The sequence below is a fragment of the Eretmochelys imbricata genome, chromosome 26 (genome assembly GCF_965152235.1).
Source record: "Eretmochelys imbricata isolate rEreImb1 chromosome 26, rEreImb1.hap1, whole genome shotgun sequence".
Classification (NCBI taxonomy): Eukaryota; Metazoa; Chordata; order Testudines; family Cheloniidae; genus Eretmochelys; species Eretmochelys imbricata.
This window is the reverse complement of record NC_135597.1, coordinates 7973359-7999303: the sequence shown is the minus strand read 5'-3', so window position 1 is coordinate 7999303 and position 25945 is coordinate 7973359. Positions and strand designations below refer to the sequence as shown.

Sequence of the window (25945 nt, the reverse complement as noted above, 5' to 3'; positions counted from 1 at the left end):
ATAAATGGATTTGAATTATACAAATTCACACACTGAGACATAAGGGATAGTTTAATTAACAGATAAAGGGGCTTTAAGGAGATGGAACAGGTCAATTACTGTTCAAGACTATGGCAAAGTCTGGTAGCATTTCAAGGTTTTTGAAATGGAAATGGTCAATAAATACCAGAGTTAGAATGATCTTTTTCATACAGGAATGACAGCCAGACAGTTGCAAAAACCCTCCCTCTCCCCCTGCCCACTGAAAAATAATTATAATGAATACTGGTTAAAATCATTACAAAAAAACAACACTTTATTTTCATGCACTAAAGGTAAAACACAGAATATTTGTATAAAGTAAAGAGGTAGATTAAAAAAAGAAAAAAAACCCAGATTCTTCATTCTTTGTCACTTTTATTCAGTAGTTTTTTTTTTTCTTCCTTATTTTCTCTTTTTTGGTGCCAAACATGGCAAGGAGCGATTACAGTCAACTGCTTATTAAAACATTGTTCGCAACATAGACCCCTTCCTTTACCACTGACCCCAAACTGACCCATTTCATGTGCTTTATTTCATTTTTTTCTATACACCACCACCAGGGAGGGGTGGAGGGGATGAAGGGGAGGGAAGGGGGAGTCCAGGAGGAGGAATGCTACAAGCCACAGCAAGAATGAGCTGCATTTAATAAAAAAGGGCCACAAATGTACAGTAATGAGGTTACACAATTAAATCCCATAGCATGACTGAAGGCTTTCCCTGTGTTTGACGTCATCACAATGGAAGGCATAAAAAGTGGAGTAAACCAATGTTGATACAGTCCAATCTAGTCCATTAGGCAAGATGGTGCAAGTAGTCATTAAATTAAAAAGTGCCCTACCCTCACCTAAATGGCTAGCAAACATGGAGAACACCACTGTGATGAATCATCAGAGCTTTCTCCATGTAGCTAAAAAAAGTGTGTCATATGGCACATTTTTAAACACTGGAAAGGGGTGCCACAATGGACCTCTCTCTTTTATTCTCTTTCATTTACAGGTACAAATGCTAGATTCAACTATCTCAACTATGCAGGAAGTGGATTCTTCTGTTAGGAATGCCAACCCTAATTCACTTTGTCTTGAAATATATACAAGTTGTTTGTAGTAGCTACAGCAATGATATTTTCCTTGGGATGCCAGGCTGTATGTAGTATCTTCTTGTTGAAGTCTAGGCTGTCAACACTAATTTCATCCTTCTTTCGCTTTCCACTTGCACAGACTTTGCGGGGCTTCAAAACAGTGCGGGGTTTATTATTTTCCCGTGATGCTTCCAAGGTGATGTCTCGCTTTGTGTTTCTGTCAAACATTCTGAAGAAATTGTTGTAAGATCCCGTCATGACAACACTGGAAATAAGAAAGCTAAAGATTAATCCAAGAATGCCACATTTTAAAAAAGGAAGGAGTTATTTGTATTACAGTAGCGCCTGGAGGCCTCAACTGAGAACAGAGCTCCACAGTGCTAGACGCTGTACATATAAATAAAAAGACTCCCCGGCCCAAAGAGCTTACACGTCAAACAGAGAAGACAAAGGGGAGTGAAAATAAAGTATGTGTTCACATTTTATAGATAGGGAGCTGAGGCACACAGGGGGATTAAGTGATTAACCCAAGGTCCCATGTGAACCCACTCATCACCCAACTCCCAGTCCAATGTCTTGACCACAGGATACGCTTCCACTCTAGAAGAGCCCAGAAATCCTGCCTTTCCATTCCCTTTCACCCCTTCAGAAAATACCTTTCAGTTGCACAGTGGTGGGGAAACAACGTCACCTATTTTGGGACTGCTGCAGTCAGATGCTGAGTGCCCTCCACTCTTGAAGTCAACGAGAGAGGAGGGCACGTGGAACCTTACAGAACTAGGGCCCGTAGCGGCCAATAGAATTTTTTCACCTCAAACAGCTATTTTAAAAGCCACTAGAGGTACAAGTCAGATTTTTATCCGGAACCTCACTCAATCATCAACTACCTTTGCCAAGACCTTGTGACAGGGAGCTCTCGCTCTGTACATTCTTTGTCGTATGAACTCACATTGTGCCAAAATTAACCCCAACCAACAGTCCCCATGGAAAGCAATACTTCAGAAGAACATCTATATTATTTAACTTCAAAGAAGTAACCAATACGGTCAGACCCCAACTCAAAACAGCAGTGTTCTTTGAATCACAGAGGACCAATTTTGACTCTTTGGGAGTTAAACACTGTTTTAAAGTGATTATGGGCCCCATTCTACAAGGTGTTGAGCAGCCTCAACTCCAGCTGACGTTGGCAGTTAGTTTACTCAACATGCTTCAGCAGATGCTCAATATTTCACAGGATTAGGCCCTATAGATCATACCTGTGTGACCCAAGGACCTTCTGATGCCAACAGGGGTACACAGGACTATAGGGATCACATGACCGCTTCCGGTGAGCCCGTCAGATTTCCACTGAAAGCCTGTGTCACAAAGGTCATCCCTGTCACTGTGAGATGTATGTACAGATAATATGTGAGGAGTTAAGTGTATGTACTAAAATTTATGTTCTCTAGGTCTGCGGTTGAAAGCAGGTCACTCCAAGGCAGCGTGTCTTGAGACAACACTTATCCAGACACTTATCTCCCTGGGTGACATACAATAGGAGTCTATTAGCATACTAAGTCAAATGCTAGTAAAAACCTGAAGAGGACTTCAGAAGGAAATTAACAGGAAGAGGTCAACAGTGGGTGGCGGGAGGAAGGCACTCAGGTAAACATTAAAAGTCTCTCTTGGTATATCTGCGAGTGCAGACACACACCCTGGCATCCATCCGTCTGTGAAGAAAAATTGCCAGTGGGCTTAATTTTGTGAAAGGGAGCCTCTAGTTGAGAACCCTGGGGAGAGGACTTGGGGAAGCTATCTTCGTAGAAGATTAGGGCTGCAGGAGACCTCAGGAGGTCATCTAGTCCAATCCCCTGCTCAAAGCAGGGCCAACCCCAACTAAATCATCCCAGCCAGGGCTTTGCCAAGCTGGGCCTTAAAAACCTCTAAGGATAGAGATTCCACCACCTCCCTAGGTAACCCATTCCAGTGCTACACCAACCTCCTAGTGAAATAGTTTTTCCTAATATCCAACCTAGACCTCCCCCACTGCAACTTCAGACCATTGCTCCTCTTTCTGTTGTCTGCCACCACTGAGAACAGCCGAGCTCCATCCTCTTTGGAACCCCCCTTCAGGTAACTGAAGGCTGCTATCAAAGCCCCCCTCACTCTTCTCTTCTGCAGACTAAATAAGCCCAGTTCCCTCACCCTCTGCTCATAAGTCATGTGCCCAAGCCCCCTAATTTCATTTTCGTTGCCCTTTGCTGGACTCTCTCCAGTTGGTCCACATCCTTTCTGTAGTGGGGGCCCCAAAACTGGATGCAATACTTCATATGTGACCTCACCAGTGCCAAATAGAGGGGAATAATCACTTCCCTCAATCTGCTAGCAACGCTCCTACTAATACAGGCTGGTCAGGCATGACTTGCCCTTGGTGAATCCATGTTGACTGTTCCTGATGACCTTCCTCTCCTCCAAGTGCTTCAAAATGGATTCCTTGACGACCTGCTCCATTATTTTTCCAGGGACTGAGGTGAGGCTGACTGGCCTGTAGTTCCCCAGATTCTCCTTCTTCCCATTTTTAAAGACGGGAACTATATATTTGCCTTTTTCCGATTATCCAGGAATTCTCCAGATCACCATGAGTTTTCAATGGCTCTGCAATCACATTGGCCAACTCCCTCAGCACCCTCGGATGCATTGCATCCGGCCCCACGGACTTGTGTTTGTCCGGCTTTTCTGAAGAGTCCTTAACCTGTTCTTTCACCAATGACTGTCTCTTGTTGGAGACAAGAGAATGTCTTTTGAGTTAAGTTTAGGTTCTAGAAAGCATGTTATGATTTTATTTTGTATACAACTACTCGTTTCCAATATTCTTCCTTTCTATTACTTGACACTCTGTTCTTTGATACCAAACTTATTCTTGTTTTCACTATAAATATACCGAAGTGCTGTATGTTCAGATGAGTGGGGATTCCGAGTTGACTCCTTGCAAGCTGGGGTGTGCTATTCCTTTGGGAGTAGCGAAGCAGAGTTCTGTGAGCGTTCAGTGTTGAGTCTGAACACTCCAGAGGGATGCTCAGAAGAGTCAGGGGTTGGTGTGTGCCTACTGCTAACCTGTTCAGAAAGAGCAAGGCCTGTGGAGAATTGTGTTGCCAGAGGCTAGTGGATTCAGGAAGCTCAACCACAGCGGGCACCGACAACATCCGCACACTAGGGGCAGGTGCCTCACAACCCTGGGAAATGTCACAACCTGTTACAAGGTTCTCTGATTAAGACAAGCATTTGAATTTCTGCACGTAAGCAGCCAGTATTGCCCTTATGGCTAGCAACAGAGTGTCCCCTGGAAAGAAATGCCTGAGAGCCAGAAGGAGTAGCATTTTGAATTTGGCTCAAAGTACATGGCTACAATTGCATGAGCATCAGGACCAAAATATACCCAACTTTTTATATACCTTAGAGTTGGCTAGTTTTAGACCATCTAATGGAAATATATCAGATTTTCAGTTAGGCAAATATGCTTAGAGATTATCCAAATATTTAGATAAACGGCTGTTTCGTTTAAAGAGAATGATCCCCTCATGATGAAACAGATGAGGACTCAAAGAGCTGCTTCAGATTTGGCAAATGAGTGGCTCAATGCATTTTTTTTTTAAATCATCATTCAACTTCGGTTAACAGAAATATTACTGGGGAGACGGCCAGGCAAGGCAAGCTTGAAAAGTCATTTTAAAAAAATAATGAAATTCTTAGAGGGTTGTCTACGTATTTTCATGTTTTGGCAAGACAGGATTATTAAGGAGAACAACACAGCTCCCAAAGCATACTAGGAAACTTACAGTCATAAGAAATATATACTCTCCAGTGTGAAGAGTACTGAAGGCCTCAATCCAGCCATAAAATCTCCATAAGCGGATTCTCACTCCCTGCACATCAAATTGCAAGACTCCCACAGTAAGGGCTAATACACATTACATTAGCTCGTAACACTGTAAAAAAAAACAACCAAACCCAAGAAGAAAAGGATTCATACATTTGAGGCTAGATTTTGAATTTCTCACGTCAGAAGGAACCCATAGTGCTGCTTCCCATTCTCAAAACTCAGGCTTAAATATGTGAAGAAAAACTATTAGACTTGCCTGTCCGATCCATTCCAACAGCACTCAAATTTGTCAAAAATGCAGTCATTCTCATACAGAGAACAAAGTTTACTTCGGAGGTATTCATGTACCTAGGGGAAAAAAAGTTTCTTTAATATTTGAAAAAGCATGATTTGTCTGTGAAAGAGTCCAAGCAAGCTACATGGAGACCAACCCGATTCTTGAGGAAAACTGAACAGGACCCCCTTCGGATACTCTCAGTCCACCCTGTAAGTTGACAGGAAGCGTCACAATTGACCCTCTGGCACTGGACTGTCCCTAAACTGAGCAAGTGTCCTGCACAACACTACCTCCTGTTGCCCAGGCAGAAAGGCGTGAACTCTGGTCTCCTCTCAGATGCTGCAAAATACCATTACTATGCTAACTCGTGGCCCAGAATGCAAGTCACGCTATTGTGCCCCTCACGATTCCCACCGCACGAGAAAAAGCATGTCATACATGTTCAAATGTAGATCTTAATCCTACAATCAGACCACAAAGAGCAGACCCCCATATGTTTTTGTGCCCCACTGACTTTGCTGAAGCTCTGAATAGGAACAGGGGTCTGTATACACAGATCCAAATAAGGGATCAAGGCCATACTCAGTACATGACATACTTCCAAGGTTTATAATACCAGTGTATGACATTTCACTGGATACCTGGTATGTTTCCACAGGTCTGTTTTCCATATTTAAATCCCAGATCTTCACGGACAGATAATCTCTAGTCATCATATATCGACCACTATGGCTGAATTTTACGTCGGATATGGAAGAGATGATTTCAGAGAAAAAGGATCTGTTGCTAGGGTCTTCTGGTTCTTCAAACACTAAGGAAAAGACAGGCATGCCGATCAGCAAAGTACTCTAAGTCAATTCCATACAAGCTCACACGCTTCAAAACAATAATTTCAATATGAACCTTGGAAAAAAATCTCAAATGGTTCTGGGACAGCATTTTATACATGCACCGACTGATGAGCGTCTCCCATACCCCAATACAGCATACTCATCATTTCACGAGACAGACATCACACAACACAGACCAATTAGGAACACTGCAGATGCTGTTAGTTATCTGGTGTTTGATGCCCACACGAAGAAGAAAACTTATCGCCCTAAGAAATATTGGCACAAGGATATTAAAAGTTGCATACTGATGTATACGGCAAATGCCACTTATATTCATGGTCTAAGGCTGTAACATCCAAAATACTGGAAGAATTAAAACCAATCAGATATAAGACCTTTGGACCACGGAGCGCATCTCCTCAGAAGTCCAGGATACAAGTCCCTGCTAAAACAGGGATATACCCAAATAAGCTTATTATACATTTACAGCGTATTAGCTGTGCTAGAATAAATAGCCTTGCTGCCCTTATATGCAGTATTTCAGAAAAATAAAGCTTTGTAATGTGACCTACATGCGGTGAAGTAAATGATGGATTTATTCAAACGTTTTCCTGAAGTGATCCTCTAAAGAGATAGCGAATCGAGTGTATGTAAGACAGAAGAAGTAAAAGGCAAGTCACTGTACATATTGCTTCCTATAGAGCGATCACAATAAAAAAAATCCAAGAGAGCGAGGAATCTAACTTTTGGAGGGTGTACTCATTTGCAAGTCTTGAGCATTAGCGACGGATCTGAGTTGGAACTGAACCGGTAATTTAAAAGTTAAAGGTTGCATTAAGCTGTTTCCAATCCTCTCAATTGGCCAGTCCTCTGGCATTAATTTTTTTAAGTTGCAGTAACATTAAGTTACTGTTTTCACTCAAGCAAGGAGATAAAAAAACCTTCATGGGACATTGGGTTTTTTTCCTTTTCCCCCCATACGAAGGAAATTCACTATACACTCACAGTGAGGTGTGTTAGAAATTTATTGACAAAAGCCCCAGTTTACAGTACTTGATGCTTAGGCACTACACATACCACTGACTACACTAGAAAATTAAGTTGGCGTAACTACTTCACTCATGGGTCTGAAAAATCCACACCGCAAAGCAGCGTAGTTAAGCCAACCTAACCCCCCAGTGTAGACAGTGCTAGGTAGAAAGAAGAAGAATTCTGTCCACCTAGCTATCGCCTCTCAGGGAGTTGGATTACCTCTGCTGATGAGAGAACCCCTCCCGTCAGCATAGGTAGTGTCTAGCTGGCTCAGCTGTAGCATTTCAAGGGCAGATAAGCCCACAGCTTCATCTAGTAAGGAAATGCGGAATGCTTTAAAAAAAATGTGGGGGGAGGGTAATCAATTAAAAGTAGAACTCACATTTCGAATGCCTGTCACAGAGTGCCGACGCTCTCATGTCACACAGACGAATTGTTCCTTTACTACTGCTGTATACAAATGTGTTACAGCTGTTAGGATGGAACTCTGCAGCTGTTATCACCTCTGTCAGCTCTTCCATGTTGGCAGGCTTAATATCTACAATATCTAAAGTGCGTTTTATTAAGGAATTCTCTCTTCAAATGTTCAGAACACACTTATACAGCTCTATACATTTATTCCACAATGCCTCTCCAATTACCAATAAATGGGTATCTAAAACAGACAAACATAAAACAATCCAAAGAAGAAGGCAGCAGTGTGGCAGTAGGGAACTGGGAGACAGGACTCTGCCACAGGCTCCCTCTGTGACCCGGGGTAAATCACCATTTTTCTGTGCCTTTGTTTATCCACCTGAAAAAATGGAAATGTAGTCTTCTTTTAATTGTCTATAAAACCAGTCAACATACCTTGAAATATAAACACGCCGTCATTTAAAAATTCTTCTATCATCTAGTAAGCGACAGCCACCAATATATTTTATAAGCTTAAAATAATTAAAATCCAACCTTCTAAATAAATGATTTTGCACCACATCAGTTGTTCGGTTTTGATCTGTAGAACATCAGCTGGCCTGTGTCTAATTTTACCAAATGCCACAACATAACCAAGGCTGATTGTCACAGGAGTCATGGATTTTGTGATTTCCTGTCTCCAGAACTCTGAGACTCCTTATTTTCCCACTGCTCCAGCTCCTGCTCCCCACACAGCAGTGGCTGAATATGCTCCTGTGGTTCTAGAGACCTAGAACCTTTGCGCATGTGTGCAGGAGTGGAGGGGTGGGGCGGCAGGGGAGCAAAAAGAGAGAGAGAGAAGGGGGCTGGAAAGTTCTGCAGCAGACCAATAACTTGAGGAACTGAGGATGGTACCTCTCCCGCAGACCTGGCTCTTAACGTAGCTCAAGATCTGGTTCAAAAGACAAATACTTTCAAATTCTTCTCTTTCCAGCCCTGCTCCTCTTCTGTTCCAGGAGCGCTACCTTTTCCTCCTTTCTGACAACAAATGCCATGGTTTTCCCATAATTTTTTTGCCAGGAAAACAACCAATATTAATCATAACTCTGCTTTGCCTTATGTTGCCTAAAAAGGATCCTACGGTATTGGCATGCCAGAAGCAATATTCTCTGCAACTGCAAAATAACTAAGAAATGGAAGCAAGTTTCCCAGTGGTAGCTGTCTTAATCTGTATCAGCAAAACCCCCGAGCATGCCCAAATAAATTTGTTACTCTCTAAGGTGCCACGAGGATTCCTCTTTTTTTTTAAGCAATGGAACGTGTCTTAAGCATACACTTCAAGGGAAAAGAGAAATCTAACAACTTTAGTTATGGCAAAAAGTCCTTCTCCGACAAAAAAGACAAACAGAAAAAGATACTAAAACTTCGGTCTGTAATTTCTAGGTGCCACAGATTAATCCGCAAGTCATCTGCAGATAGGTACGTTTCATAATCACTATTGATGGAGATAGAGTTGATGTGATACGTGTGAGCATTTGCAAATATTCTTCGCGGACTGGCTTCAACCATAAGATCCATGGGTCTGAATACTGGCACCTGCCAAATACAAGAAAACACAAAATATAAGCTGTGCATGTAACACAGATAAATGTGTACTGCCAGCCACCCATCCAATGCACCCATGCACCTCCACCAGCCTGACAAACAAGAACCCTGAAGTCATTTAAAAAATCGATGTCCTATGCATAGCAGGCAAGGAGCTGCCGGAGTACAGTATGTGGGACACCATAGAAAACTCACACTTAATATCACTGTACAAAGGATGGTCTTGTAGCGAACGACTGGCACATGGAGTCAGGAGTTCTGACTTCGATTGCCAGCTGAGCCACAGACCGATCTATGTGGGACCTTGAGAAAGTCACTCAACTGCCTCTGCCTTAGATCCCGATCTATTAAATGAGGCTAAATACTTACCTACCCTCAGACGGTGACTCTGAGAACTATCACACTAGACAGAGGAGCTACTCACACGTAGTGTTGTAACTGTAGAAGGGTCCCTATACCGCCCATCTTCTTCCTTCAAGTTATAGCCCTCCGGTCTTTTGTCCCTTTCACTAATTTTCCATAACTTTATTGTTTTATCTGAAATAAATATATTAATATATATGTATATATATTAAAATATATTAAATTCTCAGTTTAAAAAAGCATAAACAAACTTTGATGCTAGTCAAAGCTGAGTATGCTGTAAGTAAGGACAGAAAGAGGAGCAGAAAATTTGAGATTCATTCTACACAGCTTTATTCTGCTTTCAAGCTTACTGTGTACAATAAAACAAACAAACAAACTTACCATTTGTAGACAATAAAAACTGAGCAGCATTTTTCTGGGGTAACCACCGAATTTTGTTGATCTTTTCTTCAATTTCTAAACTTTTCAAGTAGTCAAATTCTGGTTCATGGCTTTGAAAAGTACTGTAAACATTGTATTCCCCTCTGCTGAGGCTCTGGATTTTGTTCTAAAGAGAGAGAAAAGATTTGTTTCTGAGAATTATGTGATTAAGGCTTATATGCAGTGCACGTGTACCAAGCTTGTAGGGGGGGATGTTTACACAGAGTGCATATGTAAACTAATGGTTCGAACAGGAAACTGGTAGCCAGGACTATGCCTGCCTCGGCCAGTCTTGTTGTATATCCTCTGACAAGCTGCAACTTCTCTGTGTCTCGTTTTTCCAATTCTACAAAATGGATGCAACAAGCCTCATCCATTTCACAAGGGTTTGGGTAAAGTTTCAGCACTACAGAAGTGCTGAGTACATACTGTTACTTTTGATATGGCACAAAGACGGTATAGTTGAGCAGACACTTGATTTTAACCAATCCCCCCTTTTCACTCACTCAGCTTTCTCAGTTTTCTTTTTGGGCTGTCATTTTCTATGCTTTGTTTCAATGTGATCAATGTTTAAAGTTTCAGAAAAAAAAATCCTTCCGTCATTTAATCTACTCGTGCACAATTTACAACATAGTTACTTGCCCCCTGTAAATAACTCAAAAGAGCTGAACTTTGAATCTTCTAACTTTGCAAATAAGCAGCCCTCAGAGCTAAGAAACTGTCGGTAAGCTTTTAAAAATTATGTTAGCGTCTCATCCAGCCCACAGAATATGTAGTTTCCTAGCGAGTATAGTCCCCAAAGTCTCCAGAAGACACTCTCTGCTGCACATCGGGTTAATCTAGTGTGGGGAAGAGTGACCTGCTACTCAAGCTGTGAAAATCCCAAACGCATCCACAGTGCAAGCCAGATATAAATATATATAAATCAGCTCTTCCACCCCTGAACAGTCTTAGTTCCTGTTTTCTTAGAAACCCCTTTTCCTTCCTTTTGGGAAGCTACGCTGGAAAAAAAGAGAAGAAGTCAAAGCTTCTACAGTGAAATCTCAAAGTTACAAACAAAAGAGTTACGAACTGACCAGTCAACCACACACCTCATTTGGAACCAAAAGTATGCAATCAGGCAGCACAAGTGACAAAACAACAACAAAAAATGCAAATACACTCCAGTACTGTGTTCAGCATAAACTACTTAAAAAAAGGGGAAACAGCACTTTTCTACTGCATAGTAAAGTTTCAAAGCTGTATTAAGTCAATGTTCAATTGTAAACTCTGGAAAGAACAACCATTAGGTTTTGTTTGCAGTTACAAGCCACCTCCATTCCTGAAGTGTTCCTAACTCTGAGGTTCCACCTTTAGCCAGCATAGCTTTAATATTAAAACCACACCTATGATTGACAGCCTATGCTATGAGGGCACCCTGGCTGGATGGAAGAGCTGCCTGGAATGATGGGAAGCCTCAAATCTTACACAGGCCGCTGCTCCCCCGGCTAGAAAGCTTTTTTTTATGTAATGATTTCTTAAAGGCACTCTCACACAGGAGAAATTTGACTTCCTCTTATGCGAAAAGTGACCAGGAAGAAACAGTTCACAGCTGAGCACACCGCTAGCTTCAAAACTTGTGCTGTTTCATATCCCACTTAGGTTCTAGCAATCCCACCATCACCATCTTAGGTTGACAGGTGAATCGTGCCTTTGCTGTGATGAGCTCTGGGTTGTGAAACTTGTTCCTCCCTTTATATATGACTCAGGTCCTTTCATCCCCAAATTATCTCCTGGTATGATCATTACTGGACCCAAACACATTACATTTTCCAAATCCCTTTCTCTTGTACCACATCCTTACATTTTAATGCAGGCGAGGCGTTATTAGAATTTATCATGTTGTAGAGTAAGCCAGGAGCAAGGAGAAGAAAGCTGCCTTAGAAGTCACACTATTTAGCACCAGAATACCGAACCACGCCCACCAATTAGTTTGGCCTTCCCATCCTAGAAAGAGGAAGGAACTTGCTGCTGTGCTTCAGTCATGCCTCACAAGTTAAGCAGGGTCAAGCAGTCAGTACACTGAATGGGAGATTTCCAAGGCAAAGCTATGGTGCTGTAGGATGTGCTGGCCATGATTCAGTCGCGTTCTCTACTTCGAGTCAATACTAAACTCGATGATTCATACTGACACAAACTGGTTTGTGGATTAATAAAAAAATATACAGGACTAGAGGGTACTATAATGTAGGAGACACCATCTTTAGCATGAAAAGCAAAAGGTCTTTGGAGTCATTTTGGATATCATAGAACTAAACATAAAAAAAGCAAGAGGTATAAGCAAACCCCTGTCCCTCTAACTAGGGACAAATTCCAACTAGGATAATTGCAGTCCGCCTCCATGAGTTCCTCGTGAAGTTTCAATTGGATACAACATTCATTTCCTGTCCTAGCTTATGTAACATTTTTTGCTTTATACTGTTGAACAGTTGCTACATCCCAACTCAAGAAATGGGTAGCATTTCAGTGGTAGATGAAGTTACACATGCTTGTATAACGATACAGAGGAATCACATTTCAGTGACGCTCTCTACACGTTATAAAGAACTCTGGAATGCTCTGCGTCTGATGAAAGGTGCAATATGAATCTAAGATATATTACAAAATACTCCTGTGTAAATAACCGTATTTATGAAACAGCTTCTGCCAAGGTCACACACGAGTAGTTACAAAATAATAAATCCTGGTGTATTATTAGGGCATCCATTTTTCTGAACTTATTCCCTGAAATCTCAGGAAAGTAGTCAACATATATGCTCCCAAAGCTCTATTTTGAAGGTAGATTTTTCTGCTCTTCGCCACTGATGTATTTTTGTGGTCCCCATCACCAGAGTGTGACTCCTGAACACAAATGAATTAATCTCCAGAATGTTCATGTGAAGTAGGAATTATCATCTGCCTTCTACAGATGGGGGAAAAATGGAGGCTAAATGACTTGCCCAAGGCCACATATGAAGTCTGTGGCAGAACTGGGAACTGAAGGGGAGGTTACTTACCTGTAGAGTAGCTGGAGTTCTTCAAAATGGTTTGTACCTATGGGCGCTGTTGAGATTGACTGAGTCCTAACCGACGCGGAGTCACTCGAGGCGGGGGATGCACTCCAGATTCGTCATTCGTCAAGGTAAGATGCATCTTGAAACTCACTTTGGCAGTCTCCGAGTAGAAATTGGTTGCCCCTTCACCCTTTCAGCAAAGGAGATAAAGAGTCTGGGAGAGGCCCTGGAGGGACTACTTCTATCAAGGAAGATGGCAGGAGCCTCTCACACTTCCAGAGTATGAAGACTAGCCTTTTCTCTTGGGATGAGGCTTGGTGTAAAATACTGGGAGTCGAACGCCCTGACTGATGTGGAATTCTGATATGACCTGAGGTAGGCAGCGAGGATGGGGATGTACTCTGTCACGGTAGAAAGTTGTCTAAGAGTAGGTCACAGCCAGGAGTGCCTCCTACTCTCCTGTCCGAAGTTATGGTTATGAAGTTTTGAAAGACAAATGAAGAAATGAACAGCTGCCCATGGGTTCAAATGGAGATTAACTCAGGGTGTTCAGAACTAGGATAAGGTTCCAGGGTGGAGTTGGCGCCTTGTCATGAAGGAAAAGGTTAGACAAACATTTAAAAAATTCAGGCTGCACTAGAGTGAGCAAAAATGGAAAAACCTTCCTCAGGTGAGTGGAAGTCTCTAACGGCAACTAGGAGGACCCTAATGGAACTGAGTAACAAACCTTGGGGTTCTGTAATTAATCAGTCAGTTGATTAGGTCTTTGAGGAGATATGGCTCAATGGGCACGCCAGGTTTGGAAACACTTCCACTTTTGCAGGTAGGTTTTCCTCAGGACAGATTTTCTACTGCTCAGGAAAAGTCTTAACTTCAGGAAAACAGTCCAGTTCTACGTCTGAGAACTACTGAGGAGCCAAACCTTGAGGTGCGGTGAAGAGATGTTGGGGTGGGGGTCATGGTGCCTGATATCCGGGTCAGGAGAGCCGCCATGAGTGGACAGCAAAGATGCACCTACAGAGAAAGGGGCAAAGTAGATTTGGGAACAAGCAGATTTGTGGCCATAACCTCTCCTCAAGTACAAGCAATGGAGCATTACGTTGGACAGCATTACAAAGAGATCTATCTCCAGGAGGCCCCAGGGCTGCCATATGCTCCAAGAAACCAAACTGCTGAAGATCACTTGTGGTGTTCGTCCAAGTGCCTGCTCATGGAGTCTGCTATGGTGTTTTTCAGAGTCATCTGGCCATCTGAAACGAGGGACTGAAACTGCTCTTTGGGCTTAAGGCAAATGATCAAAAAAATGTTAAGAAGTATAGAAAATTATATTTTGCCATCAAGAACTGATAGTTCATGATCCTAAACCAGAGAGCAGATGATGAATAGCTCTTTTGGCTTAATAGGTCAACATGCTTGTGCATTTGTCTGAGACAGTCGATTTGAAGCAAGCTTGTTGATTGTTCTCGTCGAGGCTGTCCACTACCAAGAAGCTGGGGGTGTCTGCCATGCAGGCTAGTGAAAATAGTGCCTCATTAGGGTCCATGAGTTCCTCGTGGCTGTGGCCTCAGGAGAAAGGTGAAGGTGTTGAAGGCCCCTTAGAAGAGTCGCTGTGTCTGTAGGCTTCCGCTGCCGGTACCGATGACTGCGCCATTTGGTGCAGTTTGCTAGAAGACTTCTCAGCGCGAGGTGTACCTGAAGTATTTTTGTTGGGTACCAGTATCTCAGTACCAAGGCCTGCAGGAATCTTAGCAGCACTTATACCGGGTATCTCCTTCCCTGGCCTCAGAGATGACTTTCCTCTCCTTTTGGAGTCTGTCTCCGGGGAACGGGTTTTCTTCATTTTTGGAATGTGTTGTTTCCTAAGCTGCCCCATAGTCTCTGCATACCAAGGCTGAAGTTACCAGTGCAGTCTGAGCGGTAGAGGCCTGTGCACTTGGGATGAGGAAATCAAGAATTGGACCCCACCAGCCTCAAGGAACACTCCATCCAGAGAAGCTTCAAACTTCCCTCAGCTTCTGCGATGCCTTAAATCCAGAGCAGGCCTTGCACTCAGATGGGATGTGAAACTCTCCAAGGCAGCAGAGGCAAGTGGAATGCCCATTGCTGAGGGGGAAAGAACTGTGACAGGTCTGGCTGGCTTTGAAACCCAGTGTCTTTGGCATATCCGCCGCTGTCAGGGAGACTGCAGACGAACACAGGCCGAGTGTGAAGGCGGCCCTGGCCGCAAAAAGAAAATTGGGGGGTTGGGGGGGACTCCCGAAAACACACATCTATGCTTAAAACGTACAAGGAAACGACTAAAGACCAAAACAAAATAAAATGCTAAAAAATCCACAGAATAACGTGGTATCTGAAAAGCTAAGAGCAGACACCACAGGGCTCTGGCTCTCTCTCAAGTTGAAGGTAACTGAGAAGGAACTGGAGGCTGTATATCCTTGCACAGGAGCACGAGGTTGCATGGGGCACAGGCAGTAACACTGCTAACTAAAATCGCCGATCAAAAGTGCACAGGGGCACTCGCGTCCAAAGGTGGAACACGCCCATAGGGACTGTAACTTGAAGAAGAACCTAGATCTCCTGAGTCAGGATCCAGTTTCTTCACCACAAAACATTTACTCCTTGTATTCAAGGGTAACTGGAACTGGCATGGAGCCAAGGTGGAGATGCTGGCTTGATGCACATTAAATTTAAGCAAATATTTACCCAGTAACTGTTCAAATTAAGACACACACACACCCGTTAATAAATAACGCTCTGTATTGAAAACAGGAAGTCTGCATAAACACACAGAAAGGTACTCAACTACACAAGACCAACGGCAGCATCTGCCTTTCTGACAGCTCTCTGAGGATATCCTAGCCGGTCACACTGGACTCTGATCTTCAGTCATGCCAGTGACCGGAAATTAAGGGGAGCTTTTCAGGGCAGCTGAGCATTAAAATCAAGTATTCAGTGACTTCCACTTCCTTAAACAGATCCTAACTTGTAACCAGAATTGCTAGACTACGAACAAGTTGCTGCCTATCCCCACCTCTCCAAGACCGTTCTGATATTTAAACAGGGCAAGATTCCATATCCTGCAAGTTCAGTCATCTGAATTTTCACCACTTCAGTGGCCCATAAAACAACTGAGGCAATGTTCTCTTCTGATGCAGCATAATGATGCAACACATAAGGGCGCAACAGAATTTGTCCCACCACAAAGGTGACAACTCATAGCCAAAAAATTTGCAAAAGCAGTTAAACCCCTAGTGGGTTGGTCCTGGGGATTCCAAGTGGACAAAAACGATCTGGACCCAGACAGTGCTGGCAGTGAAGAAAAGCTGATTTAGGAAGGAAGCTTCCTGAACCAAATCACTGAGGATAAATGGTGAAGGAAACTTCTTTGGGAAAGCCACGAAGAACTTTAAAATCCTAGAACTGTATAGCCTTACACTGCTTAAAAGGACTAGCTGTTCTGTGATGCCCCAGGAATCGTCAGATAAGAAATCAGAATATTTGCTGTGCGGTGAAAATGTTTCAGTTGTATAGGCTGTTGCCAGGCCAGCTGCAAAAATAAGAACTAAACGTGTGAAAGAGAGGCTATTTTGACCCCAATGAAAGAATGTACTTCTAATTATTGTTTAATCCTATTGTTGTATACTGTTTTAGGGGTGGTGATTTTAAAAGGTAAAACTGATTTTAGGACAGGGCTAATCCTGGGTTTCTAATATTTGAATTTGTTTTACTAAGTTGTGTTGATGTAAAGTTTGTGTTTACATTTATATTTATATTTACAGTATTATGCACAATGGTCTACAGCTAAGGTGTTACATCAATAAATTTGAATGCGTCAGAGATCTAGGATTCATGGGTTATTCAATTTATTCTGCATTAATAAATTATGGTACAGAACTACAAGAGTCAACTATAAAGACAACCTACCTAGGAAAGTCAAGATTAGCTGTTTAGTCTTTTAAAATTTCTTGGACACTAGCCTGTATAAAGGCTATTTATTTAGCATATCTAATTCATAAAAGCATAAATCTGCAGTGAATTTCACATTACAGTATAGCCAACAGAAGATTATAGTAAGGACATCCTGCATTTTACATTACATTACAACCATAATCTAGCTAAACAAAATTACTATAAAGCTACTTGTCCTGACCAAAGTCAGATAAACTCCACTAGATGGCACTAACTGACCCTAGTGATTTATTTGCCTAAGACAAGTTTCAATTCTGCACAGGCCGGAAGCAAACAAGTTGTTGCAGGCGGTGGAAGAAGAACCTCCTTCGAGAATGGCAAAATTCTCATTGCTTAGGACTTTTACAACTAGACTGAATGAACACTAGAAAGCGTCCTCTTGGAAATCCACCCCATATTGGCGGGGAGATAAAAGAGACTCTTACTCCTCCTCCTACTTCTTTGACACTCAAGCCAGTCTGAAACCTATTTGTCTATTTCCTGCGGACTATACAATTCAATCATACAGGTCATTAAAAATATTTTTAATGTTTAGCAGCTTTTAAAAAACCTTATAGGTAAGGTAGTTTTGGCTCATGATGTGGTCACAATTATGGCAAGATTAAGTAAATTAGTTATACTCTCTGAAGAGGCATGGTCTAAGTATAGATTAGGGCCCCAAGCACTGCCTAACTCTAATGCCAACTCCAAGTGGTCTAATTCCAATGCCGACTCTGTGCAGCCTCTGCTAAATCAAACTTTCTACCTCAGCTCCCCTACCTTTAAAATGGGAATATGTACCCCACCAGCATACTGGGAGGATAGTTTGTGGAGTGCTATGAAAACAAAAGCACTATGCAAGTACTGATTATTACATGGATAAAAGAATGCCATCAGTTCCATATCTTAACTGGGGTGGGATTTTCAGAAGTGCCTAAGTGATTTAGGAGTACAAGTCCCATTGACTTAATAGGATTTATGCTCCCAATTCACTCAGGCACTTTTGAAAATGCCACTAATTTAATAGGCTGTGACATTCTGAGCCAAACATCGGTGCAGAAGTTAACTAACATGCTGTGGGAGCAGAGGGATCAAATCTTAAAGCCCTTCCAAAAGCACATCCTTTGTCTATCTTACAAAATGTCTCTAAATGGTATCAGTGATGAGCAGCTTCCTCTCTGGTTTTGACTGAGTATTAGCTAAGCTACTCACTAGCTTTGAAGCTGGTCTGGAAGAATTTCAAAATACCGCCTCAAATCTGCATCTCAAATTGTTACCCACCTGAATATAATAATACAACTATTAAGATATTTATTAATTTCTATTAACTAAAAAGCAGACCGTGATTTGCTTGTCAAGTAGATTAATACGCCTCTCTACTGCTTATATCCACACACAAAAACAAAGTTTACTTATTTTAATAAGAATGCAATGACTTTCATAAGCAGACACTTCCAAAGAGGCCAACACTGACAATGACCTGCTTTACCCTTTAAAGATTTAACAAAAGGCTCTTAAGCCAAGAGATTCTACACTATTTTGTTGAATAGAAGTAAGCCTATTCTATTGGATAGTCATTTCCACAGCTCAGAGCTTGTGACATATTCACGGCGCTTAAATGAAGTCAGAATTTCCACCTAAGAAAATAAGGGCAGCAAGATTTTTTTTTTTTAATTTAATACAGAAAAGACACCGCTATCTAATATTAGTCACTGGTGCAAGAGATGGAAAGCATTCTGTACCTGATGCAAATAGATTTTGTGGGGGACAACAGCCATACACACACACACACCCCCCGATCTCAACTAAATACTGTACAGTATACATGAAAAATATAACTTGGAGGGTAGTAATGTACACATTGTTCATAAGTCTTGATCCCTTCTTACTAGCGGACTTACACACGCATATATATTTTTTTCCAGAATAGGAAAGACAGATCCATATCGGCATCGTTTCAAGGTATTTTCCCCCATGCTCTTATTTTTATCCTTCCTTAATGACGTATGGGCAGTCATCCGATGTTTAATTCACAATGTGTTCAATACTGCATATAAAGTTATGTCTTTAATTCAGACAATTAGTATATCCGTCGAAAACTCTTTGACAGTCACATGCATTTCAACTGCTTTACATTGCTTCAAGAGGGGGGTGAAAGAGTAACCTATGTGCTTTGTATAATTTCTATTGCAAACTATTCTTGCCACCCAAGTTCTCCAGTCCCCAGTGCTATTAGTTTTAAATACCTCAGAGAAGTAATGCCAGAATCAATTTATTAGTGTTTGTAACACATTGTGAGAGCCACAGATGAAAGGCCCTACAGAAGGGCTAAGTATTATGATGGTCTCTCATTTGAAAATTATTCAGAACAAGGATAGAGTTAAAGGATTGGAATAAATACTTGATGTACAGGACCTTGTCTTCAACCCTTGCAATTATTCATCAACAATAGGATCTCACTCATCTGCACACTTTATAATTTGCACAGAGTGGCTGTGTCTCCTCACTCCTCAGCAAAGATTTAAAAGCCTCCAAGGCACTGAAATTTCACTGCATGATTTCATTAGTTTTACAGGGTATATTACAGTACATGCTGAAGTCTTAAAAATAAAATACAAATTGCCAAATAAGTCAAGTTCATTGCAATGCACTATGGTTGTTTTATTGTGGTTACTCGAATTCACAGAATGCAGTAATTTTCAGTGAGCCTTAGTCAGTGTATAGTTCTACTGTAGATTGAAATATCACTAAGCTCCGAGTTAAATCAGAAGCCAGAGAGATTACATCACATTCAGTAGCAAAAAGTCCATGTCAATCCGTGAGCCATGCTAAAAGGGACAAGAGCCAGTGGCAGATTTAACTTTGGGGCAGTGTCTGATCAAAGGGAAATGTGGTTAATAGGTAGGGTTGCCAATTTTGATTGGACATATTCCTGGAGGTGTCATCACATGAGATCGTCTTGAATGAAAGATTCATGTTTAATTCCTGGAGACTTCAGGATAATCCTGGAGTGTTGGGCAACTCTATTAACAAGAAATTGCTTTGTCAGCCAACTCTAGGATAATGAGAGCAGGCACAGACGCACAAAGTTCTGCCAACAAGCCATGGGAATTCATTTAAGGATAGGATAATTAGATACAGTACCAAGGGACAAAAAATCTTATTAACATCCTCTACGCCTCTCCATCTGAAGTCAATGTATTACACAATGTATTAGTGATAATATTGTTCCATCCTCAAAAACACTTCACTCTCCAAAACTCCCCTGGAAGGCAATATTCCCATTTTACAAGTGGGAAACTGAGGTTGAGTGCCTTGCTCAACACCAAAAAGTGTCTCAAAACCAAGCTTAGAACTTCCTTGATCATCTTCCTATGCTCAGAGAAATATAGCTTTGCATGAATCCCGTTCATTTTTGAAAAAAGAAAAGGAGTACTTGTGGCACCTTAGAGACTAAAATTTATTTGAGCATAAGCTTTCCTGAGCTACAGCTCACCTCATCGGATGCATTCAGTGGAAAATACAGTGGGGAGATTTATATACACAGAGAACATGAAACAACGGGTGTTAGCATACACACTGTAACGAGAGTGATCAGACAAGGTGAGCTATTACCAGCAGGAGAGCGGGGGTGGGGGTGGGGGGGGGGAGAGAGAGAGACACCTTTTGTAGCGATCATCAAGGTGGGCCATTTCCAGCAGTTGACAAGAACGTCTGAGCCCTGGTGTACACTAGGAGTTGAGGTCAAATTTAGCAGCATTAAATCGATTTAACCCTGCACCCATCCACACAACGAAGCCCTTTTTTTCGACTTAAAGGGATCTTAAAATCGATTTCCTTACTCCCCCCTCCCACCGCCCCCAACAAGTGGATTTGCGCTGAAATCGGCCTTGCCGGGTCGAATTTGGGGTACTGTGGACGCAATTAGACGGTATTGGCCTCCGGGAGCTATCCCAGAGTGCTCCATTGTGACCGCTCTGGACAGTACTCTCAACTCAGTTGCACTGGCCAGGTAGACAGGAAAAGGCCCGCTAACTTTTGAATTTCAATTTCCTGTTTGGCCAGCGTGGCAAGCTGCAGGTGGGTGCAGAGCTCATCAGCAGAGGTGACCATGATGGAGTCCCAGAATCACAAAAGAGCTCCAGCATGGACTGAACGGGAGGTACGGGCTCTGATCGCTGTATGGGGAGAGGAATCCGTGCTATCAGAACTACGTTCCAGTTTTCGAAATGCCAAAACATTTGTCAAAATCTCCCAGAGCATGAAGGACAGAGGCCATAACAGGGACCCAAAGCAGTGCAGCGTGAACCTTAAGGAGCTGAGGCAAGCCTACCAGAAAACCAAAGAGGCGAACAGCCGCTCGGGGTCAGAGCCCCAAACATGCTGCTTCTATGATGAGCTGCATGCCATTTTAGCGGGTTCAGCCACCACTACCCCAGCCGTGTTGTTTGACTCCTTCAATGGAGATGGAGGCAACACAGAAGCAGGTTTTGGGGATGAGGAAGATGATGATGATGAAGTTGTAGACGGCTCACAGCAAGCAAGCGGAGAAACCGGTTTTCCCGACAGCCAGGACCTGTTTCTCACCCTGGACCTGGAGCCAGTACCCCCCGAACCCACCCAAAGCTCCTTCCCGGACCCGCCAGGCGGAGAAGGGACCTCTGGTGAGTGTACCTTTTAAAATACTATCCCTGGTTTAAAAGCAAGCATGTTTAATGACTAATTTGTCCTGGCATTCGCAGTTCTCCTGGATGTACTCCCAAAGCCTTTGCAAAAGGTTTCTGAGGAGGGGAGCCCTATTCCATCCACCATGATAGGACACTTTACCACTCCAGGCCAGTAGCAGGTACTCGGGAATCATTGTAGAACAAAGCATTGCAGTGTATGTTTGCTGGCGTTCAAACAACATCCGTTCTGTATCTCTGTGTTATCCTCAGGAGAGTGATATCATTCATGGTCACCTGGTGGAAATAGGGGGCTTTTCTTAAGGGGACATTCAGAGGTGCCCGTTCCTGCTGGGCTGTTTGCCTGCGGCTGAACAAAAATGTTCCCCGCTGTTAGCCACGTGCGGGGGGGCGAGGAGGGGGGGGAGGAGAGGCAAAATGTGACCTTGTAACGAAAGCACATGTGCTAGGTATGTAATGTTAACAGCAAGGTTTACCATGAAAGAGTGTACCCATTTTTCTATAAAATGTGTCTTTTTAAATAACACTGTCCCTTCTTTTTTCTCCATCAGCTGCATGTGTTTCAAGGATCACAGGATCTTCTCCTTCCCAGAGGCTAGTGAAGATTAGAAGGCAAAAAAAACGCACTTGCGATGAAAAGTTCTCTGAGCTCATGCTGTCCTCCCACACTGACAGAGCAGACAAATGCATGGAGGCAGACAACGTCAGAGTGCAGGAAAGCACAAAATGACCGTGAGGAGAGGTGGTGGGCTGAAGAGAGGGCTGAATGATGAGACGAGGCAGGATTCAATGCTGAGGCTGCTGGAGGACCAAACCAGTATGCTCCAGCATATGGTTGAGCTGCAGGGAAGGCCACAGACCACCGCTACAGCCCCTGTGTAACCAACCGCCCTCCTTCCCAAGTTCCATAGCCTCCTCACCCAGATGCCCAAGAACACGGTGCGGGGGCCTCTGGCCACCCAGCCACTCCACCCCAGAGCATGGCCCAAGCAACAGAAGGTTGGCATTCAGTAAGTTTTAAACTTTTAAAGTGCTGTGTGGCCTTGTCCTTCCCTCCTCCACCACCCCTCCTGGGCTACCTTGGCAGGTATCCCCCTATTTGTGTGATGAATGAAGAAAGAATGCATGAATGTGAAGCAACAATGACTTTATTGCCTCTACAAGCGGTGATTGATGGGAGGAAGCGAGGGTGGTTAGCTTACAGGGAAGTAGAGTGAACCAAGGGGTGGGGGGGTTTCATCAAGGAGAAACAAACAGAACTTTCACACCGTAGCCTGGCCAGTCATGAAACTGGTTTTCAAAGCTTCTCTGATGCACACTGCGCCCTCCTGCGCTCTTCTAACCGCCCTGGTGTCTGGCTGCGCGTAACCAGCGGCCAAGCCATTTGCCTCAACCTCCCACCCCGCCATAAAAGTCTCCCCCTTACTCTCACAGATATTGTGGAGCGCACAGCAAGCAGTAATAACAGTGGGAATATTGGTTTCGCTGAGGTCTAACCGAGTCAGTAAACTTTAAGCCAGCGTGCTTTTAAATGTCCATATGCACATTCTACCACCATTCTGCACTTGCTCAGCCTGTAGTTGAACAGCTCCTGACTACTGTCCAGGCTGCCTGTGTACGGCTTCATGAGCCAGGGCATTAAGGGGTGGGCTAGGTCCCCAAGGATAACTATAGGCATTTCAACATCCCCAACGGTTATTTTCTGGTCTGGGAATGAAGTCCCTTCCTGCAGCTTTTGAAACAGACCAGAGGTCCTGAAGATGCGAGCGTCATGTACCTCTCCCGGCCATCCCACGTTGATGCTGGTGAAACGTCCCTTGTGATCCACCAGTGCTTGCAGCACTACTGAAAAGTACCCCTTGCGGTTTATGTACTCGCCCGCTTGGTGCGCCGGTGCCAAGATAGGGATATGGGTTCCGTCTATTGCCCCACCACAGTTAGGGAATCCCATTTCAGCAAAGCCATCCACTATGACCTGCACATTTCCCAGGGTCACTACCCTCAATATCAGCAGATCTTTGATTGCGTTGGCTACTTGCATCACAGCAGCCTCCACAGTAGATTTGGCCACTCCAAATTGATTCCCGACTGACCGGTAACTGTCTGCGTTGCAAGCTTTCACAGGGCTATTGCCACTCGCTTCTCAACTGTGAGGGCTGCTCTCATCTTGGTATTCATGATCTTCAGGCAGGGGAAAGCAAGTCACGAAGTTCCATGAAAGCGCCCTTACGCATGCAAAAGTTTCACAGCCACTGGGAACCGTCCCAGACCTGCAACACGATGAGGTCCCACCAGTCTGTGCTTTCTTCCCCGAGCCCAGAATCAGCGTTCCACCGCATGAACCTGCCCCATTGGCACCATGATACCCACATTGCCAGGGTCCGTGCTTGAGAGAAGTCTGTGTCTATGTCCTCATCACTCTCGTCACCACGCTGAGGTCGCCTACTCGCCCGGTTTCGCTTTGCGAGGCTCTGGTGCTGCATATACTGCTGGATAATGCGTGTGGTGTTTAATGTGCTCCTAATTGCCAAAGTGATCTGAGCAGGCTCCATGCTTGCCGTGGTCTGGCATCTGCACAGAACGATTGTCTGCCATTACTCTGACAGAGGGAGGGGCGACTGATGATGAGGCTAACAGGGTTGGCTTACAGGGAATTAAAATCTACAAAGGGGGTGGCTTTACATCTAGGACAAACAAAAACAACGGTCACACAAAATGGCCCCCTCAAGGATTGAACTCAAAACCCTGGGTTGAGCAGGCCAGTGCTCAACCCACTAAGCTATCCCTCCCTCTGGTATTTCAGGCAGGACTGAATCACCATTAAAGTTTTCAAGGTGCCCCGACAGACCTCACCAAAACGATTGTCGGCCGTTGATTTCACGGAGGGAGGGAGGGAGGGGGGAGCAAATGAATACAAAACAAACCTGGTTTATTTCTTGTTTTGATCCACTCCATCTATCTTTTACATCTTTGGCTGGCAGCAGACGGTGCAATAGGACTGCTAGCCATCCTCATCTCCTGCCTGCCCGGCAGAAGATGGTGCAATAGGACTGCCTGCATGACTGAAGAGAATGACCTGGTCGAGTCACTCCAAATTTAGTCTCTGCACCCATGTCTGCCCAGGTGCTCCTGACCGACCTTACCGAGGCAGCCAGGAGCACCTCGGACACGATGCCGATGGTTTTCAGGCCTATTGCACCATCTGCCGCCACAAGGCAATGGGTTGCTGCTGCTGTGTAGCAATGCAGTACCACATCTGCCAGCACCCAGGAGACATACTGTGAGAGTGAGCTGAGCGGGCTCCATGCTTGCTGTGGTATGGCGTCTGCACAGGTAACTCAGGAAAAAAGGCGCGAAACGATTGCCTGCCTTTGCTTTCACAGAAGGAGGGTGGGAGGCCTGATGACATGTACCCAGAACCACCCGCGACAATGTTTTTTGCCCCATCAGGCATTGGGATCTCAACCCAGAATTCCAATGGGCAGTGGGGACTGCGGGAACCGTGGGATAACTACCCACAGTGCAACAGTCTGGAAATCGACGCTAGCCTCGGTACTCTGGAAGCACTCCGCCGAGTTAATGCACTTAAAGCATTTTGTGTAGAGACACACACAATCAACCATATAAAAACGATTTATAAAAAAACAACTTCTATAAATTCGACCTAATTTTGTAGTGTAGACATATCCTGAGGAACAGTGGGGGGGGGGAGAGGAGGGAGATAAACATGGGGAAATTTTTTACTTTGTGTAATGACCCATCCACTCCCAGTCTCTATTCAAGCCTAAATTAATTGTATCCAGTTTGCAAATTAATTCCAATTCAGCAGTGTCTCGTTGGAGTCTGTTTTGGAAGTTTTTTTGTTGAAGAATTGCCACTTTTAGGTCTGTAATCGAGTGACCAAAGAGACTGAAGTGTTCTCCGACTGGTTTCTGAATGTTATAATTCTTGACCTCTGATTTGTGTCCATTTATTCTTTTATGTAGAGACTGCCCAGTTTGATCAAGGTTCCTGGGTTAGTGGTTCTGTTGGGTGGTGTGTGGTTGCTCATGAATATTTGCTTCAGGTTGGGGGGGCTGTCTGTAGCAAGGACTGGCCTGTCTCCCAAGATCTGTGAGAGTGATGGATCATCCTTCAGGATAGGTTGTAGATTCTTGATGATGCGTTGGAGAGGTTTTAGTTGGGGGCTGAAGGTGATGGCTAGAAGGAACTTTTGTGTTTAGTTTTAGGAAAGAATTCCCTCTGCTGTTAAGACCTTTACATCGTAACTTTTAGCGGGCAGAAAAAAATCTGCTCTTAAATCACCCCAAAACAAGCCGCAAAGACTCAATGCTGACAGAAGAACCTTGACCAATTTTTGCCTGATATATATTAGAGTGTAAAGGGCCATCTTTGG

General features: G+C 43.6%; 1 protein-coding gene across 2 annotated transcripts in view; it reads right to left on the bottom strand.

Annotated features, from left to right (window-relative positions):
- Positions 1-376: 376 nt before the first annotated feature.
- Positions 377-25945, bottom strand: part of PPP2R2A (protein phosphatase 2 regulatory subunit Balpha) — a 74808-nt gene continuing 49239 nt past the window's right edge. Inside the window, exons 4-10 of one of the 2 annotated variants that reach the window (XM_077805674.1) lie at positions 9846-10011; positions 9523-9635; positions 8912-9089; positions 7483-7647; positions 5877-6046; positions 5215-5306; positions 377-1364 (exon numbers count right to left, since the gene is read on the bottom strand). In XM_077805674.1, coding sequence (XP_077661800.1) covers positions 1085-1364; positions 5215-5306; positions 5877-6046; positions 7483-7647; positions 8912-9089; positions 9523-9635; positions 9846-10011 — 1164 coding nt within the window. In that variant the 3' untranslated portion in view covers positions 377-1084. Of the gene's footprint in view, positions 1365-5214; positions 5307-5876; positions 6047-7482; positions 7648-8911; positions 9090-9522; positions 9636-9845; positions 10012-25945 lie in introns of those variants that run through there. The other variant, XM_077805675.1, reaches the window with a different exon arrangement.